General features: G+C 39.1%; 1 protein-coding gene across 1 annotated transcript in view; it reads right to left on the bottom strand.

Annotated features, from left to right (window-relative positions):
* cpne7 (copine VII) overlaps positions 1 to 13,486 on the bottom strand; it is a 147,659-nt gene that overhangs the window by 38,031 nt on the left and 96,142 nt on the right. The window contains exons 8-11 of the mRNA XM_043706786.1: positions 12,871 to 12,969; positions 6,530 to 6,616; positions 5,576 to 5,635; positions 429 to 562 (exon numbers count right to left, since the gene is read on the bottom strand). Coding sequence (XP_043562721.1) covers positions 429 to 562; positions 5,576 to 5,635; positions 6,530 to 6,616; positions 12,871 to 12,969 — 380 coding nt within the window. The remainder of the gene's footprint in view (positions 1 to 428; positions 563 to 5,575; positions 5,636 to 6,529; positions 6,617 to 12,870; positions 12,970 to 13,486) is intronic.

Below are 13,486 nucleotides of genomic sequence, written 5' to 3'. Positions count from 1 at the left end.
AATTCATGCATGGATTAAACAGCTTATTGACTCTAAATAGACCTAAATATTTAAACTAGTCTAGTTGCTGCAGAATTATAATTCACCCTGATAGACATTATAATAATTGTGACTAAATTCAGCAGTTCCAATAAATTCAATTTTTCTCAATAAATGACAGGGATTTCTTAATTTTTCCTCAATTTAACTTTACTATTCTATCCCATTAAGTAGCTAAACTGGCTTGTTAATAATTTCACATCAAATCATGTAAATCAAACATAGAAAATTCAATCAAGATGCAGTATTCACTATTTTTGTACAGTTCGAATGAAAGACAATTGCTTAGCTCTATTAAAAATGTCAACAAAGACTAAAGAGCACCATTATTACTAACATGCTGCTGTAATGTGAGCTAAGGATGCTTTCTGGGAGACGGTTAACAGTACCTGTCGTAGTCTTGACAGATTTCACCGACAGAGATTAGTGCCTTCAAATACTCATTGGGCTGGTAGGGATTGATGTAATGCAAGGAACAGCTGTTTCGTGGGTCTCCATTCGAAGCTGTGAAGTCAATGGCTACCTAAAATAGAAGGTGGCAATTCATAATTAACAGCACTAGGCCCTGGCTGCTTCATTCCTTCAGAAGCTCATACTGATGCACAATGTTCTAAATAAAAGCATGTAAAATATGTCAAAAATAATAGCACTATTTCAGATCTATTGCGGCAGAAATCTAAGGCATTAACCCTTTGTTAAAGGGAAAAGAAACACTGAAGCAAATGTCTATTAAAAAAAAGTACAGAAATCTATAAACAGGTTGCATAGAATTAATGAACTCAATCTTGAATGCAGTTTTTCTAAAATTCAATCCATCTACTGATGCCTAATTGTTCAGAAAAATCTTAAGATTTCCAGTTTATTTTTCAGTATGACACTAAGGGGACAATTCTTCGAAGCTGCACATCAGACAGTGGCAGTGGCCAGTGTGCACCAACTGTCCAATGACAACAGCAGAAAGTTAAAACCACTTGAGTAGCTAATGCTGATTCGGCACTGGTCAATCAGAAAGGATAGCAGGAAGTGACGATGGTGGTAGGGAAACAATGTTAGCACATGGAAGGACTGGCATTAAATGGGAAAATCTGTATGAGGGCATTCTTTCATTGTTGACAGAACAGTGTGAACACCCGACTTGGGATTATTAAAGGAGTAGCATTTTTAATGGATTGGCATAAATTTGTTCTGCCAATGTTAGAAACTAGCAGGAAACATAGCTGTAGGAAAAGACTGTTTCTTCTTGGTACAGCTTTTACTGGCAATGTGTTGCAATAGGATCAGTGAGGGCACTTCACTGATACACTTCCTTGGCACTTCTGCTGCTGGTGTTGTTTATGCTCCTGGTGCTTTGTCTTCCTGTGTCTGATCTTCTGTTTCAAAGTCGTCAACATCTGCCTCTCCTTCCTCCTCCTGGGACACTTACTCTCAAAACTTCCAACAGACTAAAGAGGGCAAATCAGGCCAACATTCTTGAAACAGGAGTAGGGTATAGATTTCCATGCCAAAAATAAGCATTTGTTTAGTGTTCCTGTAGTTCATTTCTGGATTAAATGTAGCATCACTGCACTGCTGCAGCCATGGCATGTTACAAGCTAGGAGAGCAGCAAGGCAGCCTTCATTTCACAGAGACTGTCAAATAAACAAGGAAGAGCTTTCTGGTACCTGAGGATGAAAAGATGGCGGCAAATACAAGCACACGAGTGTTTATATCATTTCAATGCTCAGGGAGTGAAGTTCCTTTCTGTTGATGTCACGTTGACCATTGTCAGTTGGTACAGATATGGCCATTTGAAAAGAGTTCTTTGTTCCAGGATCTCTGATTAAATCGTGTGATTCTGCAGCCACTTACAGAGTATTCATTCAGTCCTTGGGAGTACTATCACTATTATTTGGGAACCTTGGCAAACGAAGTATTAGTGACTTGCCTGGATTTGATTTGATTTATTATTATCACATGTACCTAGATACAGTAAAATGTTTTGCACATAGTTCAGGCAGATCATATCATACAACGTGCATTAGGGTAATAGAACAGAGCAAAGAATACAATGTTACAGCTGCAAGAGAAGGTGCACAGGGAGTGAGGTCAACATTAAATTTAAAACTTGAGGGGTCTATTCAGAAGTTTAATAACAGCGAGGAATAAGCTGTTCTTGAATATATTCATGCGTGTATACAAACTTTTATATCTTTTGCCCAATGGAAGAGGGTAGAAAAGGGTATAACCAAGATGGAAGGGGTCGTTGATTATGTTAGTTGCTTTTCCGAGACAGCGGGAAGTATAGATGGAATAAATGGAAAGAAGTCTGGTTTGCGTGATGGACTGGGCTGTGTTCATGACTCTCTGTAGTTTATTGTAGTATGGCGAAGAGCAGTTACCAAATCATACTGTAACCAGGACAGATTGCTGGTGATCATCACTCCCAGGATTTTGATGTTCCCAACTATCACCACTTCACCATCATTGATGCAGACAGGGGTATGCCCTCTAATCTGCTTCCTGATATCAATGACCAGCTCCTTCATGTTACTGACGTAGATGGAGAGATTGGTGTCTTTACACCATGTTGCTAAGCACTCATTCTTTTTCCTGTATTCTGTCTCATCATTGTTTGAGATCCAACCTACAATGGTGGTGTCAATGGTGTTGGGGTGGAGTTTGGCCACACAGTCATGAGTGTCTGAGGAGTATAGTAGGGGGCTGAGTACGCAGCCTTGCAGGGCACTAGTGTTGAGGATTATGGTGGAGGAGCTGATGTCACCTATCCTTACTGATTGCAGTCTATGTGTCGGAAAGTCTAGCATCCAGTTATAGGAGGGGGAGCCATGACCTAGGTCGCGGAGTTTAGAGATGAGTTTGCTTGGAATTATGTTGTTGAAGGCAGAACTGTAGTCAATACGCAGGAGCCCTGACATAGGTACCCTTGTTATGCAGGTGTTCCAGAGATGAGTGTAGAGCCTGACAGATGGCGTCTGCCATGGAGCTGATGCACCAGTAGGCGAATTGCAAAGGATCAAGGCTAAAGTTGATGTCAGTCATGACCAACCTCTTGAAGCACTTCATAATTATGGAGGGCAGTAGTCATTGAGTCAAGTGTACAAAGAATATAATGGAAATGATTACAGTTCCTCCTCAGAATGAATGATCAAATAAATGTTTCGTACTAACATCTTTCTGCACCAAAAGATGTTCCTTTGGAGCCCTGACTTTAGCAGAAGGCAGATATCCTGTTCTACATTGAATTATAACTTGAAGAGATAGAGCTGCAGAAACATTTACCAAGAATTTCTGAGATCTATGCATCCCATTGACAGGTTGGAGCAGGCCATGGCTCTTCTCTGGTGCTACCTGATAAAATAGAGTTCCCTGGGCAGCTTCTTTCTTCATTTCATCTTCCTCCCAGAGGTAGATTTCATATCAATGAACGTCATTGGGCACCCCATTTTAGAAGTTGTGGCATGTGGTATTCAACATTTCTTATTGTCAAAATCCTCTTCAGAGGATTGGAATTTAAATCTGAAGGTTTCAGATAAGAACAAAGCAAAAGACAAAAGGCAAGGCAGCATAGCAGAGTTCTTGCCCTTTTTTTTCCCAAGAATCAATCAGTAGTTTGTCTCCAGGACACCACCAGTCACGTCTATCAGTTGCTCATTACAAGGGTGCTATTTCTTTCCATGCAATGAAGGTGCGAGGAGATGGAGGAGGAACAGATGTGCCCAACACACCCAGGTGCTCCCTCTTGACTCTAGTTGATTACATATTCCAGGGATGATTTGGAGATGCCGGTGTTGGACTGGGGTGTACAAAGTTAAAAATCGCACAACACTAGGTTATAGTCCAACAGGTTTAATTGGAGGCACACTAGCTTTCGGAGCGACGCTGGTGTTGTGTGATTTTTAACTTTGTATTCCAGGGAGATTGAATTTACTAAAACCAAAACTCTTCTCTCATTGTTCTGTGCTGATGTTCAGGAAGGAGTATTGGACAGATTTGTTCCACTTTTGTGAACTCCTGCAATGGCCCTGTCCCTGCCCCTTCCAGCAGCTTGTGCTGCTTTACATGACCTCTGTTCATTCTCAGTCTCACAGATATTTCTTTTGAAATAAAGCATCAGTCCAGCCATGACTGTAGACAATATTCACTGGAGCGCTAAGTTCCAGAAAGGCATCATTAATGTAAAATCAGCATTATATACTGATTGCCGTCATCTGTCTGCTCTGTACATTTCTGGAAAATGTTCACTGCAGATGTATTAACACCCTCGATGAGATGGTATTAAGGTATGGTTCACTCCACATGTGCAGGTGTGCATGGCACATGCTAATTTGGAGCCTCAAGTTCAGTTGAAGCACCCAAAAGGTTTGCTGATAATCTAATATTTCATTGATAGTCCAGAATTCAAACATTTGGAAAAGACGGGGCCTTGTAGCAGAAACCGAACAGAAACCATGTGAAGAGATCTCAGCTGAAGGGTCCCTTCAGTGGGAAACTGAGGAAAGCCAGAGTCATTCATCTCTGACATGATTCTCTACATGTGAGGCACAGTGTTGGCACGGGCTGAGGATATTCCAGGACATTGTGAGTGAACTAAGCCCATGTTTGATCAGATGCACAGCCAGGGTTCCAAGGTGGCACCTGTGCAGAGGTAATGGTCTAATTAGGCATATCCCAGCAGCGGTGGTAAGTGGTAGAATCAGACTAACACTGAGGAGTTAGTAGCCAATGAGGTAAGTGTGGGAAGATAGTGTGAGAAAACTTGCTAGGCCTTGCAGAGGGAAACTCTACATAAAACCCAACAAAAATTACTCTGCTAAAATATTGTAAAGTTCGCCTGTAGTTACACTACAGCTATCACCAAAATGCATCAAAACCTTCCACAATTTATCAGAATGATAAGGTCATAGCTTTGCAGTGACTGAGTTCATATAGTCACTTACAACTGTATACCATAGTGTAACTATTTACTGGAGGAGAACGTGAGGACTGCAGATGCTGGAGATCAGAGCTGAAAATGTGCTGCTGAAGAAGGGCTCATGCCCGAAACGTCGATTCTCCTGCTCCTTGGATGCTGCCTGACCTGCTGCGCTTTTCCAGCAACACATTTTCAGCTGTAACTATTCACTGGCCGATTCAGCAACAACAGAACCCTTTCTATTACTAATATCCTTCATCTGGAATGAAATGAAAGTCTGATGGGCTCAATATTAGGGTCTGATGGCCGTTTCTCTTTTACAACATTTCAAGGACCAGAATTAATTTTATTTTGCAATTCCTTTCAACATTCTTTCCTCTTCAAAAATAAAATGTTATAAAAATAAATCCAAATGCAAACGTTTCACATTTTAATTGGGAACTTGGCTTGGAAACCAGGCATTGCTGTCATTATAACACATTTAGGAGAATAATTAGTGTCAAATGAAAACTTTTGGCAAACTCACACCCTACAACATAAAAGTTATCAATCATCCATCTTCCAGAGACAAGAAAAAACATCACTAGGAAATAGTTTTAAAAGCATAATAACTGTTCACCTACCGTAAAGTGAATCTGACATCCTCCCATTATGTAATCTAAAAAGGAATAAATCCTGTGCAACTTCAAAACACAAAAAATACAGAGTCAGTCCAAAAACATTTAACTCAACCATTTTACTACAATGACTAATAACTTGGCATCTTCCCTGAACTGTCATTCTGTATACAAGATTGATATTTGTCATATATGCAGATTAGATCAAATCCTGTTGACAGGTAGCTTTTAATTCATCACGAACGAATGTTTGAGAATGATGACAATGAACGATGATTGCTTTAAATCTTGATGTTTTAATGTTTATCTTTAGGTAGGAATACAAGGTTTTGATTTGGTACCGAAATGGTTATGAATGCTTGTTTGAAACCAGATACGTCTAGCCAAAGGTCATGATAGAGCTGAGGCAGTCTATGTTAAATGGAGTTTATAGCACTTCTAACTGATTTTCTCGTAGCTGCAAAGACTGAATAGCATAAAATAATTTAACAAAGAAGATAGAAATTAGTGGAAACTCATCTTTGATGGCTGTTCAAATGACATCTTACTCTGTATAATTTTAGAAATTGATTGTATAATATTCATAACACTACTGGCAAAAATCACAGACTGTTGAATAAATGTGTTTCGTTGTCTTTCTCAGTTTTTCACATTTTTAATGCAGTGTTTTATTTTTAATTAAGCAGTATTTGAAGATACATTAGAAATTTCACACGAGACAAATTAAACATTCTGATTTCCAAGTTTTACATTTTCCCGAATTCAGATCAGGAGACTGAGTGAAATCAGCTGGAAGCAGATCCATACTATTCACAGAGAAACAATGTTTATTGTCAGAACGTTTTGCTCAACACTGCACAATTTTGTTTTAAAAACATTCCCTCCACTTTTAAACTATAGTTACTATTTTGTGGGGAAAAGTTAATTTGTCCATGATTATTGCATACCATTGTATCTTACCTTACAATCCTTTAGTATGACAGTTCCAGAGTTCTTATAATGCTTCTTTTTTGCCTTATATTTTGGATTAACACAGTCCCAATGGATCTGATTAAAAGAGAGAAGGCCTAGCCAGATTACTACATGATACTATAAACCAATGTTGCATTTGTAATACATCTTCTGTACTATTAAGTAAATGTAATTTGAAATTACATTTCAAATGTGTGATGTATATTTGAATTTAGAAATGTATGCTGACAAAATGGTTGCCATGCATACCGAAACAGGCAATGTGTCATTTGAAGTGGGAAAGAAGCCAATTTAAATATTCACTGTGCATATCAAGTTGAACAAAGCAACCAGCAATGGGGAATACCATTAACAGTTTCGATCATAATATGAGCAGCTGATATGTCAGGTGGAATACAAATTCAGTATTTGATCACTGCCAGAACAGATGAACAATAATTAGATTCTGAATACCAACACCTCAGAAATTCAGCATACAAATTCCATTCAACTGAATTGCTTTCACCAGTCTGATCGACAGAAGATTCTGATTTCACAATAGCCCAGATCTTCTCACCAAAACACAGGTCTGTTTAATTTCACTGTTACTTATGAGTAGCTGGTACAGAGAAGTGCTACAGGCAAGTACCAGATGGATAGTTTTACTGAAAAATCCAAAGGTTACTATCTGAGCCATACCACTCTGCTGTTAGCTTCACAAATTGGCATTTTACCATCTTGGTCACTATTGAAATAAATTGAATAGTGTGAAGTGGTTTCAGACTGAGGATCCTTTTAATGATGTGATGAAGATTGATGAATCAATTTTATCTTTTTCTTTCTGATTCTCTTTTACACTCTTTCTCTCTCTCTCTCTCTCTCAATATCCAACCTTTCTTTCCCTTACTACTTCTCTTGCTGTACCTGATTTGGCACTGAACTCCCCTGTTCTAATTTCTTCAGTCCCTATCACTGTTTATTTCACAATCTTTCAATGTGAATGCTCAAAGAGAGCTGCTTGCCCTGTTCACTTGGTTACAAAAGTCAGGTTTGTTTCTTCCCACCACAATCAGCTCACCATTCATAAATGTGCAAGAGTGGAGCTGCGGGTAGATGGGATAGTGAAGGCAGCATTTGGAAAGCAAGCATTGAGTATAGGACTTGGGAGGTCATGTTGAGGCTGTGCAGGATGTTGGTTAGGCCGCTTTTGGAATATTGTGTGCAATTCTGGTCTCCTTCTTATTGGAAAGATGTTGTGAAACTTGAAAGGTTCAGAAAAGATTTACAAGCATGTTGCTAGGGTTGGAGGATTTGAGCTATAGGGAGATGCTGAATAGGCTGGGGCTGTTTTCCCTGGAGCCTCGGAGCCTGAGGAGTGACCTTATAAAGGTTTATAAAATCATGAGGATCATGGATAGGATAAACAGACAAGGTCTTTTCCCTGTGGTGGGGGAGTCCAAAACTAGAGGGCATAGGTTTAGGGTGAGAGGGGAAAGATATAAAAGAGACCTAAGGGTCACCTTTTTCATGCAGAGGGAGGTACGTGTATGGAATGAGCTGCCAGAAGAAGTGGTGGAGGCTAGTACAATTGCAATATTTAAAAGGCATCTGGATGGGTATATAAATAGGAAGGGTTTAGAGGGATATGGGCCGGGTGCTGGCAGGAGAGACTAGATTGGGTTGGGGTATCTGGTCGGCATGGACAAGTTGGATCGAACAGTCTGTTTCCATGCTGTACATCTCTATGACTCGATAACGTTAGCATTCATTTCAAGGGGGCTTGAATATCAAGTTCAGAGATGTGCTGCTGAGACAGTATAAGGCTCTAGTCTGTTCATATTTGGAATATTGTGAGCAATTTTGATTTGTCCGGTGATAACATCAGCTGAGATCATACCATGCAACATGAAAATTTCAGCAACACAAAGTAAAAGTCTAGTTTTGTTGCACAACACTTCATAATCATGGATTTGAAAATATATCACAGATGATCTGCTAGGCTGCTTGACCGGAGATCTTGCAATGACTATGTAATATGGGTTACTCCCCACTTAGTAAGTATGTCTTAAAATGGTTTGTTGTCAGACACCATTCACATAAACCTCAAACTGAAAATAACAGTCAAAATGTCAATTCTGTTGCTAAATTATCAGCTAATGGGAAATTTGGAGAAGTAATCCATCATAAGAATGCAAATTTGCTGAATACGTTGCAAACATGTCTGTTGCTACTCCAAAGAGTGTGCATTGTGTGGATGTAGTGGCTCCCTCTGAAGTTGGGGTTGATGTGTTTGGGATGCCTCACATTCAGTCACAAGTAGTCGAATATCCTGATTCATCTCTGGACCAGTTCACAGATTCATGTGCTAACTGTCTTGAGCATTCAATGGCCACATGTTTAACATAGACTTGAAAACTTGGCATAATGTGTTTGACATTAGGACAAGTTTGCTCTTGAAGGTGATTTATTGTGAACATACCGACTTTATCACTGTATGGCCAAAATAAGCAAAATAAGCACTGTATGGTCAAAGTGTAACAGATCAATTCTGAGCACATTTTCAATTTCACGGGTGTGGTTGGAATCTGATGAATGACCACAATACTGGACCATTAGAATCTACCAGGCAGAAGATTTCAGGAAGCCACGATGAGCTAAAGTGCTGTCCTGCAGTCTGATTCCACCATTGCATGGAATTGGTGATCCATTATACACTGTGAAATAATCTCTTATAGGCTGTGCCATGAAGTTCCATTTGACAAGGCACATGTATTTCAGGATGCATATGTCAGCACTAGCTCCTATGTCAATTCTAGCTTTTAATGTTTTCATGTATAACAACCTGCCTTTTCAGGATTTTTCATGCTAATAGTTATATAATCTTCTGATCACATTATACCATTGACATGGCATGTGAGGTTAACATCATGGAAAGCATGGTCATTTCTGACAACTGTCCTTTGCTTGCTTGTCTCTGAACCACATGAATGTGCTTGCATTTGTGCACCTTCTTAATATTTTCTTTACAGCCATGATTTGTGGTCTTGGCCCTTTGAACCAGAGATCTTGCATCACCATGTACGCCCAATGCCCTTTGGTGGTGAGGAACATGCTTTACAGATACCGAGATTAGGTGGACAGCTTTTGGGTCAATGTGATGAACCACATCTGTTGAAGACTTTATTAGCTTAGTGTGCTTTGTTGATGTATCTTCAATTAATGAGTCAACGCCATGGTATTTTTTTCTTGCTCAAAGATTCTCCCTCATTGGTCAGCTGGTCAATAAGCATTTCTGAGAGCTCCCCTCCAGAAAGGTCGCACTAGTGTCTTTGCCGCAGCATCTTCTGACAAACCGGTCAATAGAATCTTGGAGTTGCTGTCTGTATGGCAAGAGTTGGAGTGTGTAAACCAGACCTTTTCTGGATCATTCTGAACATCCATCAACAAACCAGACATGTTAATTTGGAAAATTCCCTCCTTCCTGACGGCAAGCAAAGTTTTTGGAGATCACATATGGCTATCATGTATTGCCTGATCTGTTAATTAAAACTGTATACATTGTCTGCACAGTTGTCATTCAGTAAAACAATCACCGAATGCCCAGCCCACGATAAATTGTTTTCCCTTGGTTTTTCTTTGGAAAGTACAGTGCCGTGTTTGTTTGTTTCTTTTACTAGTTTTGCTTTGCTCTGATCTTTATTGCTCAGTGTCCTTGCCAGTCTTTTCTGGTGTTTTTGTTGTTGCTACTCCTTTACTGGTCTTGGTCCCATTAAGAAAGTTTGAGGACCAGATGTTTACCAGTTTAAAACAAGTATGGGCTTTTAATTTTATGTTTCAGCTTCAGTGGAGTCTGTACCAAAGAAGGTGCCAATTTGAAGAAAGAAAATGGCAGAACTTACTGAGGTCTGGACAGAAGTAATCCTTAGAGTGTAAGGTCACATTTCTAGCTATATATTTTCCCTGTAGCTATGCTGTAAGGTCTGTTCCACTGCAGTATTATTAAACATTTGGACTGCAGGCATTTGGGACTCTTATTTTTTTTAAGATGGGAGATACAGAATTCACTGGTTCTTTTGGCTTTGATTGTATTGTAACTTCGGCCATTTTAACTTTTAATTAAGACAATCCCAAAATATTGTGTATTTTGAAAAGAACTTAGATGTTAATAAAAATAATTAGTTTTGTCTTCTTACTGCAGCTCCATATGGCCATCTACACTCTTAGAAACTGATGCTGCTGATTGTTGATTTCTTTGATGTCTTAAGCTATTATCTAGTTCATCTTCAATTAGGTTTCCAAATATCTACTATTGAGAGCATAAAGTCCTTTCTTTATGGCCAACCACCACTACTAGCCATTATGTGTTTTTTTTTGCCTCTAGTGTGGCATCTTTACCTGATACAGCAATGCTTATGACTTCACTCGTAATATGATATAATAACGTGTTATTAAAGGTGCCATTAGACATTATTATAGATATCTCATATGCACAACTATTACAATGATGGGCAAATCTAGGTTAGAGCAAAAGAGTGTGCTTCTAGTAATTTGACTTAAAGTGTCACTTGAGACTTTTATACCATCATGTCACATGCTATGATACAGTGATGATCTCATGAATATGTCTCTTAATGATTAGTGACATACTGACCATGCGATACAAACTGTTTTATGAGCTGAAACAGGAAGAAAATATTGTAACGTTCAGTGTTACATACAGAAAAATTAAATGGGGCCATAACCTCAACTGAGAATTACAATTACTTGCAGGAAAAGATTGTAAGCAATTTAAAAAAGGAAGTGCTTGATCCTAAATTGGCAAGAATTGGCATTTTATTGTCCTAACTGACTAACAAATGGGAACTCCATGGCTTAATATAGAAACAAACTATAGGTTTACTACAAAACAGCTGTTGATAGGCTCCATTACATAGTTTCAACAGTGGAATGTGGCTTATTGCACAAAGCACCAAAGAACACGGAATACTTTTGACTGCTGTTGCTTGGCACAAATCCTACACTTGAGATATTAAGATATTAAGAGATATAAAGATGAGAAGAGGTGCATTTTAAGGGCCACTTCCAAAGGAGGAGAGAACAATACAGAGAGAGACACACAGAAAGTTTTGGGGGCAGTATTCGAGAATTTGGAGCCACTATGACTGAAAAATGGTGGCCAATGATGTAACAATTAAAATCAGAAATGCGCAAAAGACAGAATTTTTAAAAATTCAATGCTGGCTAAGTCAGCATTCATTGCTTATCATAACTGCCCCATACGGCAGTCAACCAGCAACTACATTTCTGTGGGTCTGGAGTTAAATGTAGGCCAGACCAGGTAAAGTCAACAGATTTCCTTTCCTGAAGTGCATTAGTGAATCACATGGCTTGTCACAATGATCAACAGTGGTTACATGATCACCAGATCTCTTCCAGATATTTATTGAAATCAAATTTCATCTCCTATGGTGTGACTTGAACCCATGTTCCCAGAAGCAAAACAGAAATTGCTAAATATTAGCCTGGAAATCTGGAATGTTAGTTCAGTGACATTACCAATACGACATGATCAGCAGCTCCTAAAGCAGTGCAGACATTTCACTGGGTTCCTGGTTGGAGAAAATAGCAAAGCTGTGGCACAGAACATCAGCAAACATTATGCTTTCACAGAAGGCAATATTTAAAGCTGAATAAAGAAAATTATTCAGAACATTAAAAACAAATAATAAAACTTGACCATTCATTTTTCTATGAAGTATATGGGCTGAATTTCCTTGATTCACATGATCCCAGTGCAGTTTCTTGAATTGTGTGGCCATTATGTACATATCCAGATGGAATAACAGCAGCAAAATACAGACATTGGTGCAGTGGAACCATAAATACAGAGATGAAGTAAAGGGCCAAATATGAGACAAAGGTTGGTGCAAGTTGTGCACTGAATGTCTTCTCTGAGCCCAAGGTGTTTGACAGAGGGGGGAGCTACTACATGACTCTCTCTGTCCATTTGGAGTTGATTTTAATATCCGATTCTAATGGACAAAAGATCATGGGAGAAGGAGAAGGGGGAAGATAAGCTACCAAGGATGGGGGTCTGCAATCATAAGAGAAAGTCCGAACACTTTTGAGGTTACCATTCAGCTCAGTTTTACTACAAGCTGCAAATATAAAATGAATTTAAACATTCAACCAAATAATGTTAGTTTCATAGAGTTTAAGCACAGAACAGAACTAAAATATTATATATTTTAGAGCAGTCACATTGCAGCACAGTCATAAGAACTAACCCTTTTGATTGTCCATTAATCATTGAGTCACTTCACAAAACATCATGGTTCAATATCATTTACCTTGTTTTCTCCCATTGCTTTCCGCATTTGCTCAAATGTTGTATAAAACTCTCCAATATAATCATGCTTTCCACGAGTGTCATAATCCCAGACTAAACACTGCAAACAAGCAGAACATATATATAATTTAAGGTGCTGTATTGGATGCATTTCTGCTCATTTATCTCTACAGTTTGAAAGGGAACAGAGTAAAGAGGATTGATGAGGACAGAGCGGTGGATGTGATCTATATGGACTTCAATAAGGCGTTCGACAAGGTTCCCCACGGGAGACCAATTAGCAAGGTTAGGTCTCATGGAATACAGGGAGAACTAGCCATTTGGATACAGAACTGGCTCAAAGGTAGAAGACAAAGGATGATGGTGGAGGGTTGTTTTTTCAGACTGGAGGCCTGTGAGCAGTGGAGTGCTACAAGGATTAGTGCTGGGTCCTCTACTTTTTGTCATTTACATAAATGATTTGGATGCGAGCATAAGAGGTACAGTTAGTAAGTTTGCAGATGACACCAAAATTGGACAGCGAAGAGGGTTACCTCAGATTACAACAGGATCTGGACCAGATGGGCCAATGGGCTGAGAAGTGGCAGATGGAGTTTAATTCAGATAAATGCGAGGTG

This window comes from Chiloscyllium plagiosum, chromosome 17 (assembly GCF_004010195.1).
Source record: "Chiloscyllium plagiosum isolate BGI_BamShark_2017 chromosome 17, ASM401019v2, whole genome shotgun sequence".
Lineage (NCBI taxonomy): Eukaryota > Metazoa > Chordata > Chondrichthyes > Orectolobiformes > Hemiscylliidae > Chiloscyllium > Chiloscyllium plagiosum.
The sequence above is the reverse complement of the archived record's forward strand: the minus strand, read 5'-3'. Positions and strand labels throughout refer to the sequence as shown.